At 62.6% G+C, this 27,940-nt stretch overlaps 1 protein-coding gene across 4 annotated transcripts; it reads left to right on the top strand.

The window, feature by feature from the left end:
* Positions 1-1,334: 1,334 nt before the first annotated feature.
* PNPLA6 (patatin like phospholipase domain containing 6) lies at positions 1,335-27,611 on the top strand. Of its 4 annotated transcripts, XM_037406917.1 has the most exons (37): positions 1,335-1,454; positions 2,738-2,807; positions 2,909-2,971; positions 3,185-3,272; positions 3,360-3,442; positions 3,531-3,628; positions 3,711-3,851; positions 4,941-5,100; positions 5,198-5,278; positions 6,104-6,232; positions 6,325-6,405; positions 6,515-6,623; positions 6,704-6,790; positions 11,133-11,239; positions 11,342-11,530; positions 16,915-16,992; positions 17,237-17,442; positions 17,573-17,704; positions 17,797-17,920; positions 18,000-18,113; positions 18,535-18,610; positions 18,719-18,859; positions 19,736-19,799; positions 19,871-20,039; positions 20,107-20,289; positions 20,366-20,484; positions 20,577-20,733; positions 21,623-21,739; positions 21,854-21,923; positions 22,776-22,892; positions 23,156-23,272; positions 25,262-25,410; positions 25,482-25,634; positions 26,179-26,295; positions 26,705-26,801; positions 26,881-26,990; positions 27,270-27,611. In XM_037406917.1, the coding sequence occupies exons 2-37, from the start codon at positions 2,769-2,771 to the stop codon at positions 27,333-27,335; spliced, it is 4,131 nt and encodes a 1,376-aa protein (XP_037262814.1). In that variant the 5' UTR covers positions 1,335-1,454; positions 2,738-2,768; the 3' UTR covers positions 27,336-27,611. The 4 variants fall into 4 exon arrangements, with proteins under 4 accessions (XP_037262814.1, XP_037262816.1, XP_037262817.1 ...); XM_037406919.1 differs by lacking the exon at positions 23,156-23,272; XM_037406918.1 differs by lacking the exon at positions 22,776-22,892 and having other exon boundaries at positions 1,336-1,454; positions 27,270-27,610.
* The last annotated feature ends 329 nt before the right edge of the window (positions 27,612-27,940 follow it).

Below are 27,940 nucleotides of genomic sequence, written 5' to 3'. Positions count from 1 at the left end.
CACGTCCCCAACCCCTTGGCTGCACTGGGGACTTGTCCCTGCCCTTGTCCCCAAGCCCCCGCCCCTTGGCCACATCAAGGGCTTGTCCCCCCCCGTTGTCCCCAGGTCCTCACCCTCTCCGTCCCATCAGGGATTCATCCCTGGCCTTGTCCCTGAGCCCTACAAGTCCCCTGCTGCCATGGGGGATGGATGTGGACCTTTGTCCCCAAGCTCTGCAGCCGTTCTGCGGGGGGGGTGGGGTGTCTAGGCACGAGGGACCCCAGGCACCTCTACCTCTGTCGCCGGAGCTGCAGTTTTCCGAGCTGTTTACGCGCGGCAGGACGGGTCAAGGGCACGTTTTGTACTGGAAAAGCAGCTGCTCCCAGTTGGAGCGGGGCCAGGGGCGGCTGGAGCCAGGCCCCGCTGCCTCCTGGCCTTCCCAGCACCCAAAAAAGCCTGATTTAACCCCAAAACGGGGCCCTGGCAAGGGGGAGGGGGAGGGGAGCGGCACTCAGCATGGCGTGCTCATTCCTGCGCGGAGTTGTGGCCGGTCTCAGGTCTTGCTCACCCTGGGGTTACCCCCCCCCCCCCCCCCCGCACCAGTTTTGGGGTCAGAGGGGGGAGTTGTGCCCGGGGGGGGACAGGGGTGCCCCCGTGGGGCGGAATAAAGTGCCCCCTGAGATCAGTGGGTCTGTGCTGCTGTGGGACCCCCGCGCCAGGGCGGCGGGTGTTGGCACCCTGGGGGGTGGGGGCGGGGGTGTCACCACCCGTGGGGATGGGGACAGCAGTGGGTGCCACCATCCATGGGGACAGGGCTGGTGGTGGGTGTCACCACCTGTGGGGATGGGGACGCTGGTGGGTGTCACCACCTGTGGGGACATGGCTGGCACTGGGTGCCACCACCCGTGGGGACAGCAGTGGGTGCCACCACCCGTGGGGACAGGGTCAGCCCTGGGTGCCGCCACCCGTGGGGACGGGGACAGCGGTGGGTGCCACCACCCGTGGGGACGGGGACAGCGGTGGGTGCCGCCACCCGTGGGGTGCCCGTGGTGGGGGTGGGGCCGGCCCTGAGGATGCTCCCCGGTTCCCACCCCCACGACACCCCCCGATAGGGGGGACACCACACACACACCCCCCCCCCCCCCCCCACACTTCCCCCATGTCCCCCGCCCTCCCTTTGCCACTCCCAAGATGGCGCCGTGGCGCGCACCAAAACAGCTCGCCCCCCCGCGCATGGGCGCGTCGGCTTCTGATGACGTCACCACAGCGCCACCCCCAAGATGGCGCCCGCCCGCCGCGCTGCGTTCTGCCCTCGCGCCTGACCTTCCCAAGATGGCGGCGGCGCCGCGCCGTGCGCCCCGCCCCCGTGACGTCAGCGCGAAGGGGGCGGGGCCGCTTTAAAGGGGCCATGGCCCCGCGGGGGCCGCCGTTACCGCCGAGGCCGGAGCGGGGCGCGGGGCGGCGACCGGCGGCTGGTGAGTGTGTGTGTGTGGGGGGGGCACGTATCGTCCCTTGGGGCAGCACCGGCTGCGGGGGGGGGGCAGGTTTGGGGCTGGGGAGGGGCGGGGGGAGGCAGGTTTGGGGCGGGGGGGGGATGAGCAAAACCCGTTGGGGGGGCAGCAATAGTGGGGGGGGGGGCGTAATGCTGGGGGAGGGGCACTATCACCCTTGGGAGGGGACAGTAACGCTGGGGGGGGGGCTGCGGGGGGCAGCATCAGTCCCCCAATTACGGGGGGGGGGGAATATTAGCTTGGGGAGGGGGCAGGGACTCCCTGCGGCGGGGGCTTGGGGGGCATATTAACTTGAGGGGGGGGCCCCTAATGTTGCGGGGGGCGCAGTAACGCTTGGGGGGGCAGCATCAGCTCCTCAGTTACTGGGGGGGGCAATATTAACCGGGGGGGCAATATTAGTTGGGGGGGGTCTTTATAGCTTTGGAGGGGGGGTGTAAAGGTGGGGGAGGGGCAGGAGCAGCTGGGGGGACTGGGGAGGGGGGGTAACAGTGGTGGGGGGGGGCAGCACCAGTTGGGGGGGGTGTTGCCTTAGGGAGGGGGTAGAAGCAGCTGGCGGGAGGGGTATTTAATGGGGGGAGGGGCAGTTGTCACCCATGGGGGGGGGGGCGGTCCTCAGGCCCCGGTCACAGGGTGTTGGCGCGGCACTTGGCAGCGTGTCCCCTCCCCCCCCCCATGGGGTGACAGGGGGGGTGACATGTGCCAGCCCCGGTGACGTCCCCGCCGGTGCCACCATCACCTCCCCGGGGTGTCCTTGGGAAGGACGGTGGGGACAGTTGGGGGGGGGACGGACACGGTGGGGCTGGGCTGGGTGGTGGCACCGCGACGTGGGGACCCTCGTCACGTGGTGGGGTGACAGCGGGGACGGGTGTCAGTGGTGATGGGTGACCACCGGGTGACACCGGTGGCCTCGGCGCTGTTGCAATGGGAGGGTTCCTGTCACCGCTTCCTCTCCCAGTCGGAGTGGGGACACTGAAGTCCCCAAGGGGGGGGACACCGAAGTGTCCTCCTGCCACTTGATGTCACTGAGCACCCTGGGGACACCCTGGGGACACCCTGCGGGCACCCCAGCTCCCTACCCCAACCCACCATGCAGCAAATTGAGCCCAACCCCCCCCCCAGAGTTTCACCCCCTGGGGGGATGTCACCCAGTTGTCACCTGTCCCTCGGTGGCTGTTGCGTGTCCCTGTGTCACAAACTTCTCTTTTTGGGGGGGGGGGGTGTTAAACCATTGTTCCCCGTTTTCGCAGCTTTTTGCATGGGCACAGCCCCACCGCGGCCATGGGGCAGAGCGAGTCAGAGCCGCAGGAGGAGGCGGAGGTAGATGTCCCCACGGTGGGCTGGGGGTGACAGTCACCCCTGTGTCCCCCCCCAGCTGTGGGGGGGTCAGGGGGGGCTCAGCTGTCCCCTTGTCCCCGCAGGATGTGTCCCTGACGGCCATGCTGCCCAGGCTCTTTGCCGAGGAGCCGCTCTCCACTGGTGCGGTGAGCACCCCTGAGGGGACACAAACTTGTCCCCATGTCCCCAGGGGACAGCGTCCGCATCCCGATGCTGTTGAGCCCCTCCCATCCCTCCATGCCACCAGGGTGGCGGTGCCATCGGTGTGTGTGTGTCCGTCCGTGTTCCCCCCCCCGATGTTCCTGTCCCCTGGGGGGGGACACACGGGGGCCACATGGGGACCCCCCCTCCCTCCGCAGGTTCTGGGGATGTTGCTTGGCCTCGGCCTCGTTGCTGTCATCGTCGCCGCTGCCATTGTGGTCCTGGTGCGTCGGCTGCGCCTGAAGAGTGAGTGACACCACGCTGGTGGCCTTGGGGACAAGGGGGGGGGGACAGGGCTGTGTCCCCTTACCGTGTCCCCATCGTGTCCCCCAGAAATACCCGCCCAGGGGACCCCGAAATATCGCTTCCGCAAACGCGACAAGATGCTCTTCTACGGCCGCAAGATCATGCGCAAGGTGACGCTCCGGGGGGTGGCAGCTGGGGTGACATCCCATTGTCACCGTCCCCAGTGGGTGACACCCTACCCGCTGTCCCCAACCCCAGGTGTCCCAGTCCACCTCCTCTCTGGTGGACACCACCATTTCCAGCGCCTCGCGGCCCCGCATGAAGAAGAAACTCAAGATGCTCAACATCGCCAAAAAGTGAGGTGCCACCAGCAGGGGGGGGGGGGGGGGGGGAGGGGTGGGGGTGGCCGTGCCGCGATGTCACCTGGTTGTCCCCAAGGTTCCTGCGCATCCAGAAGGAGCTGCCCACGCTGCAGCTGAAGGAGCCGCCACCCTCGGTGCTGGAGGCCGACCTGACTGAATTCGACGTGGCCAATTCCCACCTCCCTTCCGAGGTCCTCTACATGCTCAAAAATGTCCGGTGAGGCTCAGCACCTGGTCCCTGGGGGGTCCTGGGTCAGGATCCGGCCCCGGGGTGTCAGGATCCATCCCTGGGGGTCAGGATCCATCCTTGGGGGTCAGGATATGGTCCCTGGGGCTCAGGATCCATCCCTGGAGGTCAGGATCTGGCCCCTGGGGATCAGGATCCATCTCTGGGAGTCAGGATCTGGCCCCTGGGGGAGTCAAGGATAGGATCTGGCCCTGGGGGTCAGGATCTTGTCCCGGGGTGCGTGTGTGGTGTGTGTCAGGATCCATCCCTGGGGGTCAGGATCTGGCCCCTGCGGGGGGGAGCGTGTGTCAAGGTCAGGATCTGGCCCTGGGGGTCAGGTTATGCCCCTGGCGGGGGGAGGGGTCAAGGTCAGGATCTGGCCCTGGGGGGTCAGGATCCATCCCTGGGGGTCAGGATATGGCCCCTTGGGGTCAGGATCCATCTCTGGGGGTCAGGATCTGGTCCCTGGGGGGATCAAGGTCAGGATCCATCCCTGGGGGGTCAGGATCCATCCCTGGGGGTCAGGATACGGCCCCTTGGGGTCAGGATCCATCTCTGGGGGTCAGGTTATGGACCCTGGGGGGTCAGGATCTGGTCCCTGGGGGGTCAGGATCCATCTCTGGGGGTCAGGATCAGGCCCTGGGGGGTCAGGATCCATCTCTGGGGGTCAGGATATGGACCCTGGGGGGTCAGGATCTGGTCCCTGGGGGGATCAAGGTCAGCATCTGGCCGCAGGGGGTCAGGATCCATCCTTGGGGGTCAGGATCCATCCCTGGGAGTCAGGATCCTGGGGGTCAGGATCAGGCCCCAGGGGGTCAGGATCCATCCCTGGGGGTCAGGATCAGGCCCCAGGGGGTCAGGATCCATCCCTGGGGGTCAGGATCAGGCCCCAGGCATCAGCACCCACCCCTGGCATCCCTTTGGCAGGAGAGGCTGGACCACTCCCTTGAAGGATGCTCTTCTCAGCATCCCCGTTGCTGTGGTAATCAGCTGCTGGGGGGCTCCAGAGGACCAGGGTTGGGGGGGGGCAGCTCCCGGCGGGCTCTGTGTCATCTGCTGTCCCCATCCTTGTCCCCACAGGGTGCTGGGTCACTTTGAGAAGCCGCTGTTCCTGGAGCTGTGCAAGCACATGGTTTTCCAGCAGTGCCAACAGGGCGACTACGTTTTCCGTCCCGGCCAACCCGACACCAGCATCTATGTGGTGCAGGACGGCAAGTTGGAGCTCTTCCTCACCGAACCGGTACAGGAACGATGGGGACACCGGAGGGGACGGGGAGGGGGTGGGGACACCAGGGGGGGTTGGGGACGGAGAGAGCAAGGGGTCTGGTGCTCTGCAGGATGGGAAGGAGACGGTGATGAAGGAGGTGTTCCCCGGGGACAGCGTGCACAGTCTGCTCAGCATCCTGGATGTCATCACGGTACTGCTGCCGCTGCTGTCCCCGCTGCCACTGCTGTCCCCGCTGCCCCTTCGGGACCGGTTGGGGGTGTCCCCAAGCCCCCCAAGCCTGGTTGTGGTTGTCCCCAAGCCCCTCCCCCTCTGCCCCAGACTGGTTGTGGCTGTCCCCAAGCCCTTCCAACCCAACCACGGCCATGCCCAAACACCCCCCAGCCTAACTGGGTGTCCCCAAGCCCCCCCAGCCTGATCATAGATGTCCCCAAACCCCTGCAGCCCAGCCGTGGCCACCCCCAGGCCCAGCCGTGGCCATCCCCAGGCCCAATGGTGGCCACCCTGAAGCCCGACCGTGGCTACTACCAAGCCCAACCATGGCCATCCCTAAACCCAACCCATGGCCATCTGTAAGCCTGACCGTGGCCACCCCCAAAGCCTGACCATTGCTGGGCCCCAAGACCGGGATGGCCACCCCGACGCCCAGCGGTGGCCGTCCCCAAGCCCAGTCATGGCCATCCCCAAGCCCAATGGTGGCCACCCCCAAGCCCGACCATTGCCGTCCCCAAGACCAGCTGTGGCCATCCCCAGGCCTAATGGTGGCCATCCACAAGACCAGGATGGCCACCCCCAAGCCCAACCGTGGCCACCCCCAAGCCCAACCGTGGCCACCCCCAAGCCCAGCTGTGGCCACCCCCAAGCCCAACGGTGGCCACCCCAAGCCCAACCACCCAAAAGCCCGGTGCCACCAGCAGACTTTGCCAGCCCCTACCTACCCCGCCCCCCCCCCCCCCCCATGACCAGGATGGACCTCCCCATCCCTGCAAGGCCACCAACGCCGTGGCGTGTCACCTAGGGTCACCAGCGACCATACCGCACCGTGTGTGCGCGAGCCGCAGAGGATTCCACCATCCTGCGGTTGCCCGTCGAAGCTTTCTCTGCTGTCTTTGAGAAGTACCCCGAAAGTTTGGTGCGGGTGGTGCAGGTGAGGCTGGGGGAGGGGACACACACGATGGGGGGTGGGGGGTGTCCTTGGGGGTGGCAAGGGACGTCTGATGGCTTCTTGTCCCCCTCCAGATCATCATGGTGCGCCTGCAGCGCGTCACCTTCTTGGCGTTGCACAACTACCTTGGGTTGACCAACGAGCTCTTCAGCCACGTGAGTTTGTGGTGAAAAAGGGGGGGGGAGACACAGGGGACAGGTCAGGACCGTGCCCCACCCCCCACCCCCGATGTCCCCCCCTCCCCCCATATGTCCCCCCTTGCAGGACATGCAACCGCTGCGCCTCTTCCCCCAACCCGGCCACACCGCCCGCACCAGCCCCGTCCGCCACGGCAAGCGGGGGCTCGGTGGTCCCGATGAGGGCAGGGACCCAGGTGAGAGTGGGGATGGGGGTGCCGGGACCCCTCCCCCCCCAGTGCCGCCACGGGGGGCTCAGGGGGGTCTCATCCTGCAGCTGAGGGGCTGAAAGCGGGAGGTCCTGAGAGCCCCGCGCCGCCGCCGCCGCTGAGTCGCTGCATCTCCATGCCTGTGGACATCTCCGGTGGGTCCCAGCCTGGGGGAGGGCGCGTGGGGGGCGGGGGGAGTCCTGGGGTTGTGTAGACCCCTCCCACTCTGGGGGTGCATCTCCTGTCAGCTCCTGCATCCCCCTCCCCAGGGGTCCCCCTGCTCGCTCCTGCATTCCCCCAGCGCTTGTGCATCCCCCTGCCCCCACCCAGTATCCCCATCCTGGACACCAGTGACCCGCTGGTCCCCTCCCCCACCCCCCCAGGCCTCCAGAAGGGTCCCCGCTCCCCCTTCCCCAGTATCCCCATCCCAGACCAGTATCCCCATCCTGGACACCAGTGACCCGCTGGTGCCCCCCCCCCCCCCCCCAGGCCTCCAGAAGGGTCCCCGCTCCCCCTTCCCCAGTATCCCCATCCCAGACCAGTATCCCCATCCTGGACACCAGTGACCCCTCGGTCCCCTCCCCCGCCCCCCCAGGCCTCCAGAAGGGTCCCCGCTCCCCCTTCCCTAGTATCCCCATCCCAGACCAGTATCCCCATCCTGGACACCAGTGACCCGCTGGTCCCCTCCCCCACCCTCTCCAGGCCTCCAGAAGGGTCCCCGCTCCCCCTTCCCCAGTATCCCCATCCCAGACCAGTATCCCCATCCTGGACACCAGTGACCCGCTGGTCCCCTCCCCCACCCCCCCAGGCCTCCAGAAGGGTCCCCGCTCCCCCTTCCCCAGTATCCCCATCCCAGACCAGTATCCCCATCCTGGACACCAGTGACCCGCTGGTCCCCTCCCCCACCCCCCCAGGCCTCCAGAAGGGTCCCCGCTCCCCCTTCCCCAGTATCCCCATCCCAGACCAGTATCCCCATCCTGGACACCAGTGACCCGCTGGTCCCCTCCCCCCCCCCCCCAGGCCTCCAGAAGGGTCCCCGCTCCCCCTTCCCCAGTATCCCCATCCCAGACCAGTATCCCCATCCTGGACACCAGTGACCCCTCGGTCCCCTCCCCCGCCCCCCCCAGGCCTCCAGAAGGGTCCCCGCTCCCCCTTCCCCAGTATCCCCATCCCAGACCAGTATCCCCATCCTGGACACCAGTGACCCCTCGGTCCCCTCCCCCGCCCCCCCAGGCCTCCAGAAGGGTCCCCGCTCCCCTTCCCTAGTATCCCCATCCCAGACCAGTATCCCCATCCTGGACACCAGTGACCCGCTGGTCCCCTCCCCCACCCTCTCCAGGCCTCCAGAAGGGTCCCCGCTCCCCCTTCCCCAGTATCCCCATCCCAGACCAGTATCCCCATCCTGGACACCAGTGACCCGCTGGTCCCCTCCCCCACCCCCCCAGGCCTCCAGAAGGGTCCCCGCTCCCCCTTCCCCAGTATCCCCATCCCAGACCAGTATCCCCATCCTGGACACCAGTGACCCGCTGGTCCCCTCCCCCACCCCCCCAGGCCTCCAGAAGGGTCCCCGCTCCCCCTTCCCCAGTATCCCCATCCCAGACCAGTATCCCCATCCTGGACACCAGTGACCCGCTGGTCCCCTCCCCCACCCCCCCAGGCCTCCAGAAGGGTCCCCGCTCCCCCTTCCCCAGTATCCCCATCCCAGACCAGTATCCCCATCCTGGACACCAGTGACCCGCTGGTCCCCTCCCCCACCCTCTCCAGGCCTCCAGAAGGGTCCCCGCTCCCCCTTCCCCAGTATCCCCATCCCAGACCAGTATCCCCATCCTGGACACCAGTGACCCGCTGGTCCCCTCCCCCCCCCCCCCAGGCCTCCAGAAGGGTCCCCGCTCCCCCTTCCCCAGTATCCCCATCCCAGACCAGTATCCCCATCCTGGACACCAGTGACCCGCTGGTCCCCTCCCCCACCCCCCCCAGGCCTCCAGAAGGGTCCCCGCTCCCCCTTCCCCAGTATCCCCATCCCAGACCAGTATCCCCATCCTGGACACCAGTGACCCGCTGGTCCCCTCCCCCACCCCCCCCAGGCCTCCAGAAGGGTCCCCGCTCCCCCTTCCCCAGTATCCCCATCCCAGACCAGTATCCCCATCCTGGACACCAGTGACCCCTCGGTCCCCTCCCCCGCCCCCCCCAGGCCTCCAGAAAGGTCCCCGCTCCCCCTTCCCCGGTATCCCCATCCCAGACCAGTATCCCCATCCTGGACACCAGTGACCCGCTGGTCCCCTCCCCCCCCCTCTCCAGGCCTCCAGAAGGGTCCCCGCTCCCCCTTCCCCAGTATCCCCATCCCAGACCAGTATCCCCATCCTGGACACCAGTGACCCGCTGGTCCCCTCCCCCGCCCTCTCCAGGCCTCCAGAAGGGTCCCCGCTCCCCCTTCCCCAGTATCCCCATCCCAGACCAGTATCCCCATCCTGGACACCAGTGACCCGCGGGTCCCCTCCCCCACCCCCCCAGGCCTCCAGAAGGGTCCCCGCTCCCCCTTCCCCAGTATCCCCATCCCAGACCAGTATCCCCATCCTGGACACCAGTGACCCGCTGGTCCCCTCCCCCACCCCCCCAGGCCTCCAGAAGGGTCCCCGCTCCCCCTTCCCCAGTATCCCCATCCCAGACCAGTATCCCCATCCTGGACACCAGTGACCCGCTGGTCCCCTCCCCCACCCCCCCCAGGCCTCCAGAAGGGTCCCCGCTCCCCCCTTCCCCAGTATCCCCATCCCAGACCAGTATCCCCATCCTGGACACCAGTGACCCCTCGGTCCCCTCCCCCGCCCCCCCCAGGCCTCCAGAAGGGTCCCCGCTCCCCCTTCCCCGGTATCCCCATCCCAGACCAGTATCCCCATCCTGGACACCAGTGACCCGCTGGTCCCCTCCCCCACCCCCCCAGGCCTCCAGAAGGGTCCCCGCTCCCCCTTCCCCAGTATCCCCATCCTGGACACCAGTGACCCCTCGGTCCCCTCCCCCACCCCCCCCCAGGCCTCCAGAAGGGTCCCCGCTCCCCCTTCCCCAGTATCCCCATCCCAGACCAGTATCCCCATCCTGGACACCAGTGACCCCTCGGTCCCCTCCCCCGCCCTCTCCAGGCCTCCAGAAGGGTCCCCGCTCCCCCTTCCCCAGTATCCCCATCCCAGACCAGTATCCCCATCCTGGACACCAGTGACCCGCTGGTCCCCTCCCCCACCCCCCCAGGCCTCCAGAAGGGTCCCCGCTCCCCCTTCCCCAGTATCCCCATCCCAGACCAGTATCCCCATCCTGGACACCAGTGACTCGCTGGTCCCCTCCCCCACCCCCCCCAGGCCTCCAGAAGGGTCCCCGCTCCCCCTTCCCCAGTATCCCCATCCCAGACCAGTATCCCCATCCTGGACACCAGTGACCCCTCGGTCCCTTCCCCGCCCCCCCCCAGGCCTCCAGAAAGGTCCCCGCTCCCCCTTCCCTGGTATCCCCATCCCAGACCAGTATCCCCATCCTGGACACCAGTGACCCGCTGGTCCCCTCCCCCCCCCCCCCATGCCTCCAGAAGGGTCCCCGCTCCCCCTTCCCCAGTATCCCCATCCCAGACCAGTATCCCCATCCTGGACACCAGTGACCCCTCGGTCCCCTCCCCCACCCCCCCAGGCCTCCAGAAGGGTCCCCGCTCCCCCTTCCCCAGTATCCCCATCCCAGACCAGTATCCCCATCCTGGACACCAGTGACCCCTCGGTCCCCTCCCCCACCCCCCCCAGGCCTCCAGAAGGGTCCCCGCTCCCCCTTCCCTGGTATCCCCATCCCAGACCAGTATCCCCATCCTGGACACCAGTGACCCGCTGGTCCCCTCCCCCACCCCCCCAGGCCTCCAGAAGGGTCCCCGCTCCCTCTTCCCCAGTATCCCCATCCCAGACCAGTATCCCCATCCTGGACACCAGTGACCCGCTGGTCCCCTCCCCCGCCCTCTCCAGGCCTCCAGAAGGGTCCCCGCTCCCCCTTCCCCAGTATCCCCATCCCAGACCAGTATCCCCATCCTGGACACCAGTGACCCGCTGGTCCCCTCCCCCACCCCCCCAGGCCTCCAGAAGGGTCCCCGCTCCCCCTTCCCCAGTATCCCCATCCCAGACCAGTATCCCCATCCTGGACACCAGTGACCCGCTGGTCCCCGCCCCCCCCCCCCCAGGCCTCCAGAAGGGTCCCCGCTCCCCCTTCCCCAGTATCCCCATCCCAGACCAGTATCCCCATCCTGGACACCAGTGACCCGCTGGTCCCCTCCCCCGCCCCCTCCAGGCCTCCAGAAGGGTCCCCGCTCCCCCTTCCCCAGTATCCCCATCCCAGACCAGTATCCCCATCCTGGACACCAGTGACCCCTCGGTCCCCTCCCCCACCCCCCAGGCCTCCAGAAGGGTCCCCGCTCCCCCTTCCCCAGTATCCCCATCCTGGACACCAGTGACCCGCTGGTCCCCTCCCCCACCCCCCCAGGCCTCCAGAAGGGTCCCCGCTCTGACTTCGACATGGCCTACGAGCGCGGCCGCATCTCGGTGTCGCTGCAGGAGGACAGCACCGCCGCCTTGGCCGCCTTCTCCCGGGTAAAGCCGGATCGGGCCGCACGGCGTCCCCCTGCACCGCTCCCCCGCCCCAACGCGGGGGGGGCTGTGGGTGGGTCCTGGCGCCAACCCCCCTCCCCACAGTCCGTCTCCCACGAGCCCAAGGAGCGCAAGTCGGTGACGGTGGAGGAGCAGCCGTCAGGGGTGCACCACTACGACTGCGAGGACGAGGTGGCACCTGGGGACTGTCCCTTCGGTCCCTACCAGGGCCGCCAGAGCAGCGCCCTCTTCGAGGCCGCCAAGCGGGAGCTGGTCAAGCTCATGAAGGTGGAGGTGAGAGCAGGAGCGGTGCCACGAGGGGGGAGTCGTGGCTTCCCGGTGGTCCTCTCTGTTGTGGTGGGTTCCCGTGGCTTCCTGGTGGTCCTCTGTTGTGTTATGGTGGGTTCCCGTGGCTTCCTGGTGGTCCTCTGTTGTGTTGCGGTGGGTTCCCGTTGCCTCCTGGTGGTCCTCTGTTGTGTTGTGGTGGGTTCCCGTTGCCTCCTGGTGGTCCTGTGTTGTGTAATGGTGGGTTCCCATTGCCTCCTGGTGCTTTTCTGTGGCTTTCTGATGGTCCTCTGTTGCGTTATGGTGGGTTCCCATTGCTTCCTGGTGGTCACCCATGGCTTCCTGGTTCTCCCCTGTTGTGTTGTGGTGGGTTCCCGTTGCTTCCTGGTGGTCCTCTGTTGTGTTATGGTGGGTTCCCATTGCTTCCTGGTGGTCACCCATGGCTTCCTGGTTCTCCCCTGTTGTGTTGTGGTGGATTCCCGTGGCTTCCTGGTGGTCCTCTGTTGTATTATGGTGGGTTCCCATTGCTTCCTGGTGCTTTTCTGTGGCTTTCTGATTGTCCTCTGTTGTGTTATGGTGGGTTCCCATTGCTTCCTGGTGGTCACCCATGGCTTCCTGGTTCTCCCCTGTTGTGTTGTGGTGGGTTCCCGTTGCTTCCTGGTGGTCCTCTGTTGTGTTATGGTGGGTTCCCGTTGCCTCCTGGTGGTCCTGTGTTGTGTAATGGTGGGTTCCCATTGCCTCCTGGTGCTTTTCTGTGGCTTTCCGATGGTCCTCTGTTGCATTATGGTGGGTTCCCATTGCTTCCTGGTGGTCACCCATGGCTTCCTGGTTCTCCCCTGTTGTGTTGTGGTGGGTTCCCGTGGCTCCCTGGTGGTCCTCTGTTGTGTTATGGTGGGTTCCCATTGCTTCCTGGTGGTCACCCATGGCTTCCTGGTTCTCCCCTGTTGTGTTGTGGTGGGTTCCCGTTGCTTCCTGGTGGTCCTCTGTTGTGTTATGGTGGGTTCCCGTTGCTTCCTGGTGGTCCTGTGTTGTGTAATGGTGGGTTCCCATTGCCTCCTGGTGCTTTTCTGTGGCTTTCTGATGGTCCTCTGTTGCGTTATGGTGGGTTCCCATTGCTTCCTGGTGGTCACCCATGGCTTCCTGGTTCTCCCCTGTTGTGTTGTGGTGGGTTCCCGTTGCTTCCTGGTGGTCTTCTGTTGTGTTGTGGTAGGTTCCCGTGGCTTCCTGGTGGTCCTCTGTTGTGTAATGGTGGGTTCCCATTGCTTACTGGTGCTTTTCTGTGGCTTTCTGATGGTCCTCTGTTGCGTTATGGTGGGTTCCCATTGCTTCCTGGTGGTCACCCATGGCTTCCTGGTTCTCCCCTGTTGTGTTGTGGTGGGTTCCCGTTGCTTCCTGGTGGTCCTCTGTTGTGTTATGGTGGGTTCCCATTGCCTCCTGGTGCTTTTCTGTGGCTTTCTGATGGTCCTCTGTTGCGTTATGGTGGGTTCCCATTGCTTCCTGGTGGTCACCCATGGCTTCCTGGTTCTCCCCTGTTGTGTTGTGGTGGGTTCCCGTTGCTTCCTGGTGGTCCTCTGTTGTGTTGTGGTGGGTTCCCGTTGCTTCCTGGTGGTCCTCTGTTGTGTTATGGTGGGTTCCCGTTGCCTCCTGGTGCTTTTCTGTGGCTTTCTGATGGTCCTCTGTTGCGTTATGGTGGGTTCCCGTTGCTTCCTGGTGGTCACCCATGGCTTCCTGGTGGTCCTCTGTTGTGTAATGGTGGGTTCCCGTGGCTTCCTGGTGGTCCTCTGTTGTGTTATGGTGGGTTCCCATTGCTTCCTGGTGGTCACCCATGGCTTCCTGGTTCTCCCCTGTTGTGTTGTGGTGGGTTCCCGTGGCTTCCTGGTGGTCCTCTGTTGTGTTATGGTGGGTTCCCGTTGCCTCCTGGTGGTCCTGTGTTGTGTAATGGTGGGTTCCCATTGCCTCCTGGTGCTTTTCTGTGGCTTTCCGATGGTCCTCTGTTGCGTTACGGTGGGTTCCCATTGCTTCCTGGTGGTCACCCATGGCTTCCTGGTTCTCCCCTGTTGTGTTGTGGTGGGTTCCCGTGGCTTCCTGGTGGTCCTCTGTTGTGTTATGGTGGGTTCCCGTTGCCTCCTGGTGGTCCTGTGTTGTGTAATGGTGGGTTCCCATTGCCTCCTGGTGCTTTTCTGTGGCTTTCTGATGGTCCTCTGTTGCGTTATGGTGGGTTCCCATTGCTTCCTGGTGGTCACCCATGGCTTCCTGGTTCTCCCCTGTTGTGTTGTGGTGGGTTCCCGTGGCTTCCTGGTGGTCCTCTGTTGTGTTGTGGTGGGTTCCCATTGCTTCCTGGTGGTCACCCATGGCTTCCTGGTTCTCCCCTGTTGTGTTGTGGTGGGTTCCCGTGGCTTCCTGGTGGTCCTCTGTTGTGTTATGGTGGGTTCCCGTTGCCTCCTGGTGGTCCTGTGTTGTGTAATGGTGGGTTCCCATTGCCTCCTGGTGCTTTTCTGTGGCTTTCTGATGGTCCTCTGTTGCGTTATGGTGGGTTCCCATTGCTTCCTGGTGGTCACCCATGGCTTCCTGGTTCTCCCCTGTTGTGTTGTGGTGGGTTCCCGTTGCTTCCTGGTGGTCCTCTGTTGTGTTGTGGTGGGTTCCCGTTGCTTCCTGGTGGTCCTCTGTTGTGTTATGGTGGGTTCCCGTTGCCTCCTGGTGCTTTTCTGTGGCTTTCTGATGGTCCTCTGTTGCGTTATGGTGGGTTCCCGTTGCTTCCTGGTGGTCACCCATGGCTTCCTGGTTCTCCCCTGTTGTGTTGTGGTGGGTTCCCGTGGCTTCCTGGTGGTCCTCTGTTGTGTTATGGTGGGTTCCCATTGCTTCCTGGTGGTCACCCATGGCTTCCTGGTTCTCCCCTGTTGTGTTGTGGTGGGTTCCCGTTGCTTCCTGGTGGTCCTCTGTTGTGTTATGGTGGGTTCCCGTTGCCTCCTGGTGGTCCTGTGTTGTGTAATGGTGGGTTCCCATTGCCTCCTGGTGCTTTTCTGTGGCTTTCTGATGGTCCTCTGTTGCGTTATGGTGGGTTCCCATTGCTTCCTGGTGGTCACCCATGGCTTCCTGGTTCTCCCCTGTTGTGTTGTGGTGGGTTCCCATGGCTTCCTGGTGGTCCTCCGTGGCTTCCTGGTGGTCCTCTGTTGTGGTATGATGGGCTCCCGTGGCTTCCTGGTAGTCCTCTGTTGTGTTATGGTGGGTTCCCGTTGCCTCCTGGTGGTCCTCTGTTGTGTTATGGTGGGTTCCCGTTGCCTCCTGGTGGTCCTCTGTTGTGTTGTGGTGGGTTCCCGTGGCTTCCTGGTGGTCCTCTGTTGTGTAATGGTGGGTTCCCATTGCTTCCTGGTGGTCACCCATGGCTTCCTGGTTCTCCCCTGTTGTGTTGTGGTGGGTTCCCGTTGCTTCCTGGTGGTCCTCTGTTGTGTTGCGGTGGGTTCCCGTTGCCTCCTGGTGGTCCTGTGTTGTGTAATGGTGGGTTCCCCTTGCCTCCTGGTGCTTTTCTGTGGCTTTCTGATGGTCCTCTGTTGCGTTATGGTGGGTTCCCATTGCTTCCTGGTGGTCACCCATGGCTTCCTGGTTCTCCCCTGTTGTGTTGTGGTGGGTTCCCGTTGCTTCCTGGTGGTCCTCTGTTGTGTTATGGTGGGTTCCCGTTGCTTCCTGGTGGTCACCCATGGCTTCCTGGTTCTCCCCTGTTGTGTTGTGGTGGGTTCCCGTTGCTTCCTGATGGTCCTCTGTTGTGTTATGGTGGGTTCCCGTTGCCTCCTGGTGGTCCTGTGTTGTGTAATGGTGGGTTCCCATTGCCTCCTGGTGCTTTTCTGTGGCTTTCTGATGGTCCTCTGTTGCGTTATGGTGGGTTCCCATTGCTTCCTGGTGGTCACCCATGGCTTCCTGGTTCTCCCCTGTTGTGTTGTGGTGGGTTCCCGTTGCTTCCTGGTGGTCCTCTGTTGTGTTATGGTGGGTTCCCATTGCTTCCTGGTGGTCACCCATGGCTTCCTGGTTCTCCCCTGTTGTGTTGTGGTGGGTTCCCGTTGCTTCCTGGTGGTCTTCTGTTGTGTTGTGGTAGGTTCCCGTGGCTTCCTGGTGGTCCTCTGTTGTGTAATGGTGGGTTCCCATTGCTTCCTGGTGCTTTTCTGTGGCTTTCTGATGGTCCTCTGTTGCGTTATGGTGGGTTCCCATTGCTTCCTGGTGGTCACCCATGGCTTCCTGGTTCTCCCCTGTTGTGTTGTGGTGGGTTCCCGTGGCTTCCTGGTGGTCCTCTGTTGTGTTATGGTGGGTTCCCGTTGCTTCCTGGTGGTCACCCATGGCTTCCTGGTTCTCCCCTGTTGTGTTGTGGTGGGTTCCCGTGGCTTCCTGGTGGTCCTCTGTTGTGTTATGGTGGGTTCCCGTTGCCTCCTGGTGGTCCTGTGTTGTGTAATGGTGGGTTCCCATTGCCTCCTGGTGCTTTTCTGTGGCTTTCTGATGGTCCTCTGTTGCGTTATGGTGGGTTCCCATTGCTTCCTGGTGGTCACCCATGGCTTCCTAGTTCTCCCCTGTTGTGTTGTGGTGGGTTCCCATGGCTTCCTGGTGGTCCTCTGTGGCTTCCTGGTGGTCCTCTGTTGTGGTATGATGGGCTCCCGTGGCTTCCTGGTTGTCCTCTGTTGTGTTATGGTGGGTTCCCATTGCTTCCTGGTGGTCCTCTGTTGTATTATGGTCGTCCCCCGTGTCTTCCTGGTGTTCCTCTGCTGTGTTATGGTGGGTTCCCGTTGCTTCCTGGTGGTCCTCCATGGCTTCCTGGTGGTAATTGTCACTTCATGGTTGTCCCCATTGGTCCGTGGTGGGTCTCTGTTACCTCATGGTGGAGCCCCATCACTTTGTGGTGGGTTCCCATCTCCTCCTGGTTGTCCTCTGTTGTGTTATGGTGGGTTCCCATTGCTTCCTGGTGGTTCTCTGTGTTATGGTGTGTTCCCATTGCTTCCTGGTGGTCCTCTGTTGTATTATGGTCGTCCTCCGTGTCTTCCTGGTGTTCCTCTGCTGTGTTATGGTGGGTTCCCATTGCTTCCTGGTGGTCCTCCATGGCTTCCTGGTGGTAATTGTCACTTCATGGTTGTCCCCATTGGTCCATGGTGGGTCTCTGTTACCTCATGGTGGAGCCCCATCACTTTGTGGTGGGTTCCCATCTCCTCCTGGTTGTCCTCTGTTGTGTTATGGTGGGTCCCCATGGCTTTGTGTTGGGTCCCTGTTACCTCGTGGTGTGTTCCCGTCTCCTTCTGGTGGTCGCTGTTGCTTTGTGCTGGTCCCTGTGGCCTCCTGGTAGTCCTCTGTCTCCTCGGTGGTCCCCTTCTCCTCATAATGGTCCCCATCACCTCACACGATGCTGTTCTTCCCTCTAGGACCCTTCTCTCCTCAACAACCGTGTCTTGCTCCATCACGCCAAAGCTGGGACGGTCATTGCCCGTCAAGGGGACCAGGTGGGTGTGGGTTTCAAGGACCTGGCGGGGCATCTCAGTCCCCCTGCCCTGTATTTCTATTGGGTGCTTCCCTTCCTACTCCCACCCTCTGGGGGGAGGCAGCTGGAATGATGCCCAGAACCATCTGGTGGGTGGAGAACACTGTGAAGAAGACCAGAAGAAAACCTAAGTGGTGTTTGTGGGACCTCTGGTGCCTGGGGGTCCCAGGTGACCCCCTGCCGGTGACGGGACGTCGTTTTGGCAGGACGTGAGCCTCCACTTCGTGCTGTGGGGCTGCCTCCACGTCTACCAGCGGATGATCGACAAGGCGGAGGATGTCTGCCTCTTCCTGACGCAGCCTGGCGAGATGGTGGGACAGCTGGCAGTCCTCACTGGCGAGCCCCTCATCTTCACCATCAAGGCAAACCGCGACTGCACCTTCCTCAAGATCTCCAAATCCGACTTCTACGAGTGAGTCCCAGCGCCGGCGGCGGAGGTTTGGGCCAAAGGGTTGGTTGCCACAACATATTCCTCCAAAGAACACTGGTGGTGGCATCTCCTGGGGCCACCACCAGGTCCCTCAACCGCTGTTGACCCGTAGGATCATGCGGGAGCAGCCTAGCGTGGTGCTGAGCGTCGCCCACACCGTGGCTGCCCGTATGTCACCCTTCGTGCGCCAGATGGACTTTGCCATCGACTGGATGGCGGTGGAAGCTGGCCGGGCGCTCTACAGGTGGGCACCACAGGGTGGATGCCCACCTCAGCTTGGTAAGGACCACCGTGGCCGGGGGTTAGGGTCCCACCGGTGGTGTGTCCCCACCCTAGGCAGGGTGACAAGTCGGACTGCACCTACATCGCGCTCAACGGGCGCCTGCGCTCAGTCATCCAGAAGGGCAGTGGCAAGAAGGAGCTCATCGGGGAGTACGGCCGCGGGGACCTCATCGGCGTGGTGAGAGCTGCGGTGGGGCCGGGGTGGGCACTCCTTGGCGCCTGGCCGACACGTCTTGGTGATATGTCTTCTTCTCCAGGTAGAAGCCCTCACCCGGCAGCCCCGTGCCACCACCGTCCACGCGGTGCGGGACACGGAGCTGGCCAAGCTGCCTGAGGGCACCTTGAACAACATCAAACGCAGATACCCCCAGGTACCACCAGGTCCCCACCCGGGGGTCTGCACCCTCTTCCTGGGGAGGGAGCGTGTCCCCATGTCCCCTCCAGGTGGTGGCCTGTGACATTGTCAAAATCAGCTTAAATGAAGGAATTAATGAGGTCGTTAAGGCTGTTGGGGGAGAAGGGCTGATGGGCTAAAGGGGTGGCCCTCTCAGAGGTCCCCAAGGTGACCACAGCCCCATGGCATGGTGGCAACCATGGGGTGGTGACAACCAGAGCCCCACAACATGGTGGGGACCACACCACGGTGGTGACCACAGCCCCGTGGCATGGTGGTGACCACTGTGGTGGTGGCACACAAAAAGGCATGTGGGACACTTGCCTGGGGTGCTAATGAGTCTCCAGCTTGGGAAGCGCTGCCAGGTCTGGTGGCCATCCCTGTCCTTGTCCCTGCAGGTTGTCACCCGCCTCATCCACCTCCTGAGCCAGAAGATCTTGGGGAACCTTCAGCAGCTCCGTGGGCCCTTTGCGAGTAGGTCCCACAGGGACTGGGGGTGATGGGGAGCCCTCTCCAGGGCATGTGGCCATCGGTGGAGCAGTGCGTGGAAAGTGACCACCACCCTGTCCTCTGTCCGTGCAGGCTCTGGCTTGGGCATGGCCTCCAGCTCTGAGCCCACCAACCCCACCAGCAACCTGTCAACAGTGGCGGTGCTGCCGGTGTGCGACGACGTGCCCACAGCTGCCTTCACGCTGGAACTCAAGCACGCACTCAATGCCATTGGTGAGTGCCGGCACGGTGGTGGCCGTGGTCCTGTGGTGTGCTAGTGACCTGGTGTGGTAATTGCAGCCCCATGACATGGTGGCCATGGCAGTCTGGTGGCCGTGGTCTTATGGTGTGGTGGGCACCATGGCATGGTGACCATCACAGCTCCATGGTATGACAGTGACCACACTGTGGTGGTGACCACAGCCCCATGGCATGGTGGCAACCATGGCGTGGTGATGACCAGAGCCACACAAGATGGTGGTGACCACAGCCCCATGGCGTGGTGGCAGCCACGGTGTGGTGACAACCAGAGCCCCACAACACGGTGGTGACTCTGCTGTGGTGGTGACTGCAGCCCCATGGCATGTTGGCAGCCATGGCATGGTGGTGACCACACCACGGTGGTGACCACAGCACCATGGCATAGTGGCAACCATGGGGTGGTAACAACCAGAGCCTCACAACATGGTGGTGACCACACCACAGTGGCAACCACACCATGGTGGTGACCACAGCCCCATGGCATGGTGGCAACCACGGTGTGGTGATGACCAGAGCCCCACAACACGGTGGTTTACCGCAGCCCCATGGCATGTTGGCAACCATGGCATGGTGACAACCAGAGCCCCACAACATGGTGGTGATTACACCACGGTGGTGACTACAGCCACATGGCATGTTGGCAACCATCACATGGTGACGACCAGAGCCCCACACCATGGTGGTGACCACACCATGGTGGTGACATGCCATGGTGGTGACCACAGCCCTATGGCGTGGTGACGACCAGAGCCCCACAACATGGTGGGGATCACACCACGGTGGTGACCACATCACGGTGGTGACTACAGCCCCATGGCACAGTGGTGACCATGTCCCCACCTCTCCCAGGTCCCACGCTGCTCCTCACCAGTGACATCATCCGGGCCCGTCTCGGCTCCTCGGCGCTGGACAGGTAATTCCCATTGGGAGGAACGTCCCCAGCCCCCCACCCCGTGCCACCGGCTGACTCCTCTGTGCCGGCAGCATCCAGGAGTACCGGCTGTCCGGCTGGTTGGCGCAGCAGGAGGACATCCACCGCATTGTCCTCTACCAAACCGACTGTACCCTCACGCCGTGGACCGTTCGCTGCATCCGTCAAGCCGACTGCATCCTCATCGTAGGGTTGGGCGACCAAGAGCCGGCGCTGGGTGAGGTGAGGCGGGTGGTGGTGGTGGTGGTAGTGGGACAACACCGCATTGGGTGGCTGATGGCTTCTACAGCTGGAGCAGATGCTGGAGAACACAGCGGTGCGCGCGCTGAAGCAGCTGGTTCTCCTGCACCGCGAGGACGGTCCCAGTCCCTCCCGCACCGTGGAGTGGCTCAACATGCGCAGCTGGTGCTCAGGTCACCTCCACATCAGGTGTCCCCGGCGTGTCTTCTCCCGCCGTAGCCCCACCAAACTGGTATGTGCGTGCCCCCCTTGGGTGACCTCGGTGGGCCACCGCTGTCGCCCTCACCCATGGTCCATGGCGCCCGCAGCGGGAGATGTACGAGAAGGTGTTTGAGAAGAGCGCAGACCGGCACAGCGACTTCTCCCGCTTGGCGCGGGTCCTCACCGGCAACACCATCGCCCTCGTCCTGGGGGGCGGCGGAGCCAGGTGGGTGCTGTGCCATGGCAGGATGGGACCTGGCAGGGTGGGGGTCCCTACCCCTCTCAACCTCCCCTTTATGTGGTCTGTCCATCCACCAGGGGCTGCTCCCACATTGGGGTGATCAAGGCGATGGAGGAGTCTGGGATCCCCATCGACATGGTGGGCGGCACCTCCATCGGCGCCTTCATCGGGGCACTCTACGCCGAGGAGCGCAGCGCTGTGCGCACCAAGCAGCGGGCACGGGAGTGGGCCAAGGTGGGTGCCGCGGCGCCTCCCCCACCCCAGTGAAGGGCCACCTTGCCTGTGGCCAGCCCTGCCTGGGCTGTTCCTGAAGTATCTCCTTCTTCTCCTTCCTCTTCTTCTTCTTCCCCCTTCACGTTCTCTCTTCCTCCTTCACCTTGTTCCGTCCTCCTTCTTGTTACTCCTCCTCCTCTTCCTCCTTCTCCTTTTTCACTCCTCTTTCTTCCTCCTCCTCCACCTTCTCTTTTTCTTCTGCTGCTGTTTGTTTCTCCTTTTTCTTTCTCCTCCTTCCTCCTTCTTCTTCCTCCTTCTCCTTCTCTGCCTTACTGTTCTTACTGCTTCTCCTCCTCCTTCTCTCCTTCCTCCTCATTCTTCTTCTTCCTCCTCCTCCTCCTTCTCCTTCTGTGCCTCTTACTGTTCTTACTGCTCCTCCTCTTCCTTCTCTCCTTCTTCCTCCTCTTTCTCCTTCTTCCTCCTCCTCCTTTTTTCTTTCTTCCTCCTCCTTCACCTTCTTTTTCTTCTACTGCTGTTTCTCCTCTTTTCCTTTTTCTTTCTCCTCTTTCCTCCTGCTTCCTCCTCCTCCTTCTCTTATTGTTCTTACTGCTCCTCCTCCTCTTCTTCATCCTTTCTCCTTCTTCCTCCTTCCTCTTCCTCCTTCTCTTACTGCTCCTTCTCCTCCTTCTCTCCTTCTTAATCCTCTTTCTCCTTCTTCCTCCTCCTTTTTTCCTCTTCTTCCTCCTCCACCTTCTGCTGTTGTTTCTCCTCTTTCCTTTTTTTTTTCTCCTCCTTCTTCCTACTCCTCCTTCATTCTTTTTCCTCCTTCTCCTTCTCTTACTGTTCTTAATGCTCCTCCTCCTTTCTCTCCTTCTTCTTCATCCTCTTCTTCCTCCTCCTCCTCCTCCAGTGCATGAATTCAGTGTTCGAGACTGTCCTGGACCTCACCTACCCCATCACCTCCATGTTTTCGGGCTCAGCCTTCAACGCCAGCATCAACAAGGTGTTCCAGGACAAGCAGATAGAGGTGCGTTGCATGAACCCCCCAGGACTTCACCCTGCCATGACGAGGGTTCTGGCCAGCTCCCCACCCACCCCCTAGCGTCCCCACAGTGTCACCCACCTTGTCTTGTCCCCACAGGACCTGTGGCTGCCCTACTTCAATGTCACGACGGACATCACGGCCTCGGCCATGCGGGTGCACACGGATGGTAAGAGCTCCCTGGGGAGCCGGGGAAGCTTTGTGGTACCACCACGTCCCCCTTGGTGGGGACTCTCCTCACTGGCACCCCAAAATGGTGTCGCTGCCCCATGGGGGAAGGTTTGGCATGTGCCAAGGGGACGATGCGTCCTGGCATGGCAAGGAAAGGGCGTTGGAGGACTCGTGGTGGGGCCAGGCGGTGGTGGCTTCCTGGAGCCATCTGGCGCCGGTGACCTCATCAGGCTCCACACTCCGTGGGGATCTGGAGGTGCCCCACGTCCTGGGTGGGGCTGGGGGCAGAATCTGGGTGCGGAGCCGCACCCTGATGCCTTGCACATGCACGTCCTCTCTAACACACCTGCTCACCACTAACCCCAGTAACCCGCACTCATGGCATGTGGTGGAGCACAGGGCAGTGCTGGGGACAGCACGGTGGTGGTGGGGATGGCATGGCGGTGAAGATGCTGCGGTAGTGGGGACGTGGCGGTGGTGGGGACGGCACGGCGGTGGGGATGCTGTGGTGGTGGGGAGGTGGCGGTGGTGGTGGGGACATTGTGGTGGCTGCCCCTCCTCCTTGCCTGGTGTTGGAGCTCACCTGGGACATTGAGCCGTCCGCGCGGCACCCGTGGTGGCTCGTTAGCAGCCTGGCTCTCGCTCTGCCTCTTCCTCCAGCCTCTAACGCCAACTAATCCCTGCTCACCGCCCCTAACCCTCACGGCGAGCATCTCACCCCATCCGTCCTTGCCCATTCTCGGCGGCTCGGTTGTGGGGCTACCAATGTCCCTCCAGTGCGGTGCTGACACCCTCGGTCACCTCCCCCCGTGGCCCCCGTGGCCGTGACCGTGTCCTCTCCCTCCGGCAGGCAGCCTTTGGCGTTACGTCCGAGCCAGTGCCTCTTATACCCCCTACCTGCCTCCGCTCTGCGACCCCAAGGACAGCCACTGGCTTGTGGACGGCTGCTATGTTAACAATGTCCCAGGTCAGCATCTCGCCCGCCGGGGGTCCCCCCACCCCCCAAAAAAAACCCAAACCAATAAACCCACCCCCTCCCACCTCAAAACCACATCCCATCCCGCGTTGAGCCAGCAGGGCGTGCGATGGGTTCCTCTGCCACCCATAGGTGCCTATGGGGGTACCTATGGGGCGCAGACGTCCCTGGGCACGGGCAGGGGCGAGGGGCAGCCCCCCGGGGGGGTGGTCTCCCGTGGGCTGTGCTCATTGCGTTTGTTCCTGCCGGTGCAGGCTCGCTCTGGCGGTACGTGCGAGCCAGCATGACCCTTTCTGGGTACCTACCGCCACTCTGCGACCCCAAGGATGGCAACTTACTGATGGACGGTGGTTACATCAACAACCTGCCAGGCAAGTAGCAGCTCAGCACCGTCACCGCTCAACGGGGGCGGCAGATGACGCAGCGCCAGGGCCGGCCCCGGGGGCAGTGGGGGCTGCCTCGCCACCACAAGATGGGTTCTCCATGGCCTGAGATGTTGAGGTTGGATTTAGGACATCTTGGCTTTGTGTTGCATCTTCTTGGTGTCATCTTTGTTGGGTTTCATCCTCTCAAGGCATCTTCATCTTTCACGTGCAAAAAAACACGCATCCATCTTGCACCATCCCTTCGTGTCCTCCGTATCAGGTGGTTTTCCAGGGCATCTTCACGTGTCTTCGTATTCCTTCATGTGCAAGGTACATTGCTTCATCTTGTCTCATCTTGTGATGTCTTCAGTGCTGGGCATCCTTTCACGGCATCTACATCCTCCTTCAGGGGCCAAAAAAGTCAGGGTCTTGCATCATCTCTTGGTGCCACCAGTGCCAGGTGGTTTCCCAGATCATCTTCATCCTTCTGTACATGCAAAAAAAATGTCCTTTGGTGTCCTTGGCACTGGGTGCCCTCCCAGAGCATCCTCATGCTCCTTATACGCCAACCACCTTCCTCCATCCTGCATCATCCTCTCCTGGTGTCTTTGGCACTGGGTGCTCTCCCAGGGTATCTCTGTCCTCCTGCAGGTACCGGCCACCTCCCTCCATCCTGCACCATCTTCAGTGACCTCAGCATCGTGTGCCCTCCTGGGGCATCTTCATGCTTCATCATGCGCAAGCCACCTTCATCCACCTTGCGTCATCTTCTCTTGATGTTTTCAGCTCCAGGTGCCCTCCTTGGGTCTCTCCATCCTCCTTCACCTGCAAGACACCTCCACCTGTCTCGTACCAGCTCTTGGTGCCTTGGATTGCCTCCTTGGGCATCTCCACCCTCGTTGATGTGCAAGCCACCTCCCGTCATCTTACGTTATCTCGTGGTGTCTTTGACACCAGGCACCTCCCTCCATCCCAACCCATCTCTTGGTATCCTTGATGCCAGCTACCTCCCCATAACATCTCCCTGCTCTTCTGTGTGCCAGCGTCCTCCCTCCATTCTGCGTCACTCCTGGTGTCCTCGGTGCAGTGTCCCCTCCCAGGACATCTTCATCCTCCTTCACATTCGAGCGACCTTTCTCCACCCTGCACTGTGTTTCAGTGTCTGTGGTACTGGGTGGCCTCCTGTGGCATCTTTGTCCTCCTTCATTTTGAAGCCACCTTCCTCCCTCCTGTGTCATTGTCCCTTGATGGTGTCAACACTGGGTTCCCTCTTGCAACATCTCCATCTCCCTTCATCTCCAATCTACCTCCCTCCGTCTTGCATCATCTTTAGGAGTCTTCAGCACCAGGTGCTCTCCTGGAGCATCTCTGTCCTCCTCCATGTGCAAACTGTCTCCACCTGGCATTGTCTCCTGGTGTCCTCACCACCAGATGTCGTCCTGGGGCATCTCCATCCTCCTCCATGTGCAAGCTGTCTCCATCTCCATCCACCTGGCATCATCTCCTGGTGTCCCCACCACCGGACATTGTCCTGGGGCATCTCCATCCTCCTCCATCTTCAATCTACTTCCCTCCGTCTTGCATCATCTTTTGGAGTCTTCAGCACCAGGTGCCCTCCTGGAGCATCTCTGTCCTCCTCCATGTGCAAGCTGTCTCTATCCACCTGGCATCATCTCCTGGTGTCCTCACCACCAAACGTTGTCCTGGGGCATCTCCGTGCTACTTCACATACCACCCCAGATGCTGCAACTTGCCTGTGCCCCCCCGTTGCACATGCACACAGTTGCATCACTGCTCTGCTGCCCACCAGCGTCTCCTGCCCCCAGTTCCAGCACCCGTGGGACGCTGTTCACCCCACCACAAGCCCCAGCATGGCTTTGCCACCCAGCCCGGGCTCGGGAACAATCCCCCAGCCCCATTTCCTGGCTCCACTTGCCCCACAGGCTCAGAGCTGGGGGAGCGGCCAACCCAGTTTCTTCCTTCCCCACCCCACAGCCGACATCGCCCGCAACATGGGTGCCAAGACAGTGATCGCTATCGACGTGGGCAGCCAGGATGAGACGGACCTGTGCAACTACGGGGACAGCCTGTCTGGGTGGTGGCTTCTCTGGAAACGTCTCAACCCCTGGGCTGAAAAAGTCAAGGTGAGGAGCGGTGGGACGCAGGGGGATGCTGAGATGGTGCAGGCAGGGTGCTGAGCACCTCATCCTCACAGGTGCCCGACATGGCCGAGATCCAGTCCCGCCTGGCCTACGTGTCCTGTGTGCGGCAGCTGGAGGTGGTGAAGTCCAGCTCCTACTGCGAGTACATCCGTCCCCCCATCGACCGCTTCAAGACCATGGATTTTGGGAAGTTCGACGAGATCTATGTGAGTTGAGGGACGAGGAGCCCGGTGGGGTGGCCTGCGCCATCATTTAGGGAGCCTCAGGCCATTAATGAGGTCCACAAGCCATGGGCTGGGTTCTCCAGCCATCTGTTGGGTGTCCCGGCCACTAATGGGGTGCCCCAGATGAGGGTTGGGTTGCCCCAGCTGGGGGTTGGGGTGCCGTTGCCATCAGTTGAGTGTCCAGGCCATCAGTACGGTCTTTTGGCCATCAGGTGGGGTCAACCAGCAACTGAGTGGGTGCCCCCCCCCCCATTTGTGGGTTCTCTGGTCCTTCAGTTGGGTGTCCCAGCCACTGATGGGTGCCTCAGCCATCAGTTGGGTGCCCTGACCATTACTGGAGTGCCTGGACCATCATCTGGGCGTGCCTGAGCCATCATTTGAGGTGCTTGGGCCATCAGTTGCCATCCCTGGTCATCATTTGGGCTGCTTGGGCCATTGTTCAGGGTACCTAGGTCATCATTTGGGGCTCCCCACCATCGCTGGGGGTGCCCGGGCCACCGATGTGCCGCGGCTGCTCTCCCTGCAGGACGTGGGGTACCAGCATGGCAAGGTGGTCTTTGACGGCTGGAGTCGGGGCGACGTCATTGAGGAGATGGTGAAGGACCGGCGTGCGGCTGACTTCTACGAGAGCAAACGCATGGACGTGAGCAGGGGGTGGCACTGGGGCTCACGGGTGGCCGTGGCCACCTGGGCATACTTGCCCTGGGACATCTTGGGATGGGACATCCTGGCCCTGGCACCTTGATTTGAAGGGGTTTTATTTCCCTGGCCCTGGAGCCACCTTCAGGGAGCAGCACCCTGCCTTGTCCCTTGGCCCCTCTGTGTCCCTCGTGTCCTTCTAGCCCTCCTGGTGCAGCTGGTCCCCTGTGGTGGCCTCCTGTCCCTCCCCACCCTGCTCCTTCCCCTTGGTCCATCTCCCATCACGTTTTTGTCCCCCGATGCCCTGCCACCCCCTTACCCATCTCGCGTCCCTCCTCCTGCCCCCTCAATCCTTACCCTTCTCGTGCATGGGTGGGGGGGCTTCTGGGGGTCCCCCCCTTTCCCTCCCACAGGTGCTAACGTGTCCCAGCGCTGGCTTCACCGACCTGGCGGAGATCGTGTCCCGCATCGAGCCCGCCAAGCCCTACTTGTCCGACGGCTACGCGGATGGTGAGCTGCGGGGACACACATAAGACGGGGCTGGATCCACACACGGGACCTGACCCCACACCCCCTTTTACCCCCCCAGAGGAGTCCGACTACCTCACGGAGTATGAGGATGAGGGGCCGGAGCCAGCGCGGGGCGAGGAAGACGCGTTTGCCCCTTCCGAGTGGGCCAGCACCAGCGCCTTGGAGGCTGTGAGTGACCGCAGCTGTGTAGACCCTCTAAAAGGGGGTGCCCTTGGGTTTGGGGAGGTCCCAAGGGTGCCTCAACCTCAGGCACGGGGGTATGTGGTCATGAAGACCCTCCAAAATGGGGTGCCCTTGGGTTTGGGGGTGCCCCAACCTCAGGCACAGGGGTATGTGGTCACAGAGACCCTCTAAAATGGGGTGTCCTTGGGTTTGGGGTGTCCCAAGGGTGCCCTGACCCCACAGGTGCTACATCCAGTGTCCCCAACGTGTCCCCTCTGTCCCCAGGAAGAGGAGAAGCCCCTGCGGCACCGCCCACGCCAAGCCCGGGACCCCTCGGCCCCCCACACCTGACCCCACCACCAAAGGAGCCCGAGTGCTGTCGCTACCTCCGCACCCCAGGACATCCCCCCACCGTGACCCCCATTTCCACAGCACTTTCCCCCTCGTCCTGGCTTGTCCCTGTCACTATCCCTGAGCCAGGGCAAGGCGGGGGGCTCCAGAGACCCCCATGTCCCACCCTCTTGCACTGTTGCACTGGCCCAAATCCCCCCTCCAAGGCCTGGGGAGGAGGGGATGTGACTGCTGTATATTTTCTTTTTTTTTTTTTTTTCTAATTATTATTATTTAAAAGGAACCCAGCTGTATATTTTCTTTTTTTTTTTAAATTATTATTATTATGATTTAAATTTACCCAGCGGTGCTCTTCCTGTGGGGATCAAAGCGTTCAAGGCACGAGGCGTCCGGCTCCGCGGTGCCACTGCACCTTCCTCGTCCTGGCATTGTGTCCCCAAGTTGTCACTGCTGGTGGCTGCCTGGTCCTGGCACACTGGCGTCCGTTTGGCACTGCCAGCACCCCCTTTGTCTTGGCATTGTGTCCCCAAGTTGTCACTGCTGGTGGCTGCCTGGTCCTGGCACACTGGCGTATGTTTGGCACTGCCAGCACCCCCTTTGTCTTG

Source organism: Falco rusticolus, chromosome 13 (genome assembly GCF_015220075.1).
Source record: "Falco rusticolus isolate bFalRus1 chromosome 13, bFalRus1.pri, whole genome shotgun sequence".
NCBI classification, from domain to species: Eukaryota; Metazoa; Chordata; class Aves; order Falconiformes; family Falconidae; genus Falco; species Falco rusticolus.
Note: the sequence above shows the minus strand (reverse complement) of the source record. Positions and strands in the feature narration are given on the sequence as shown.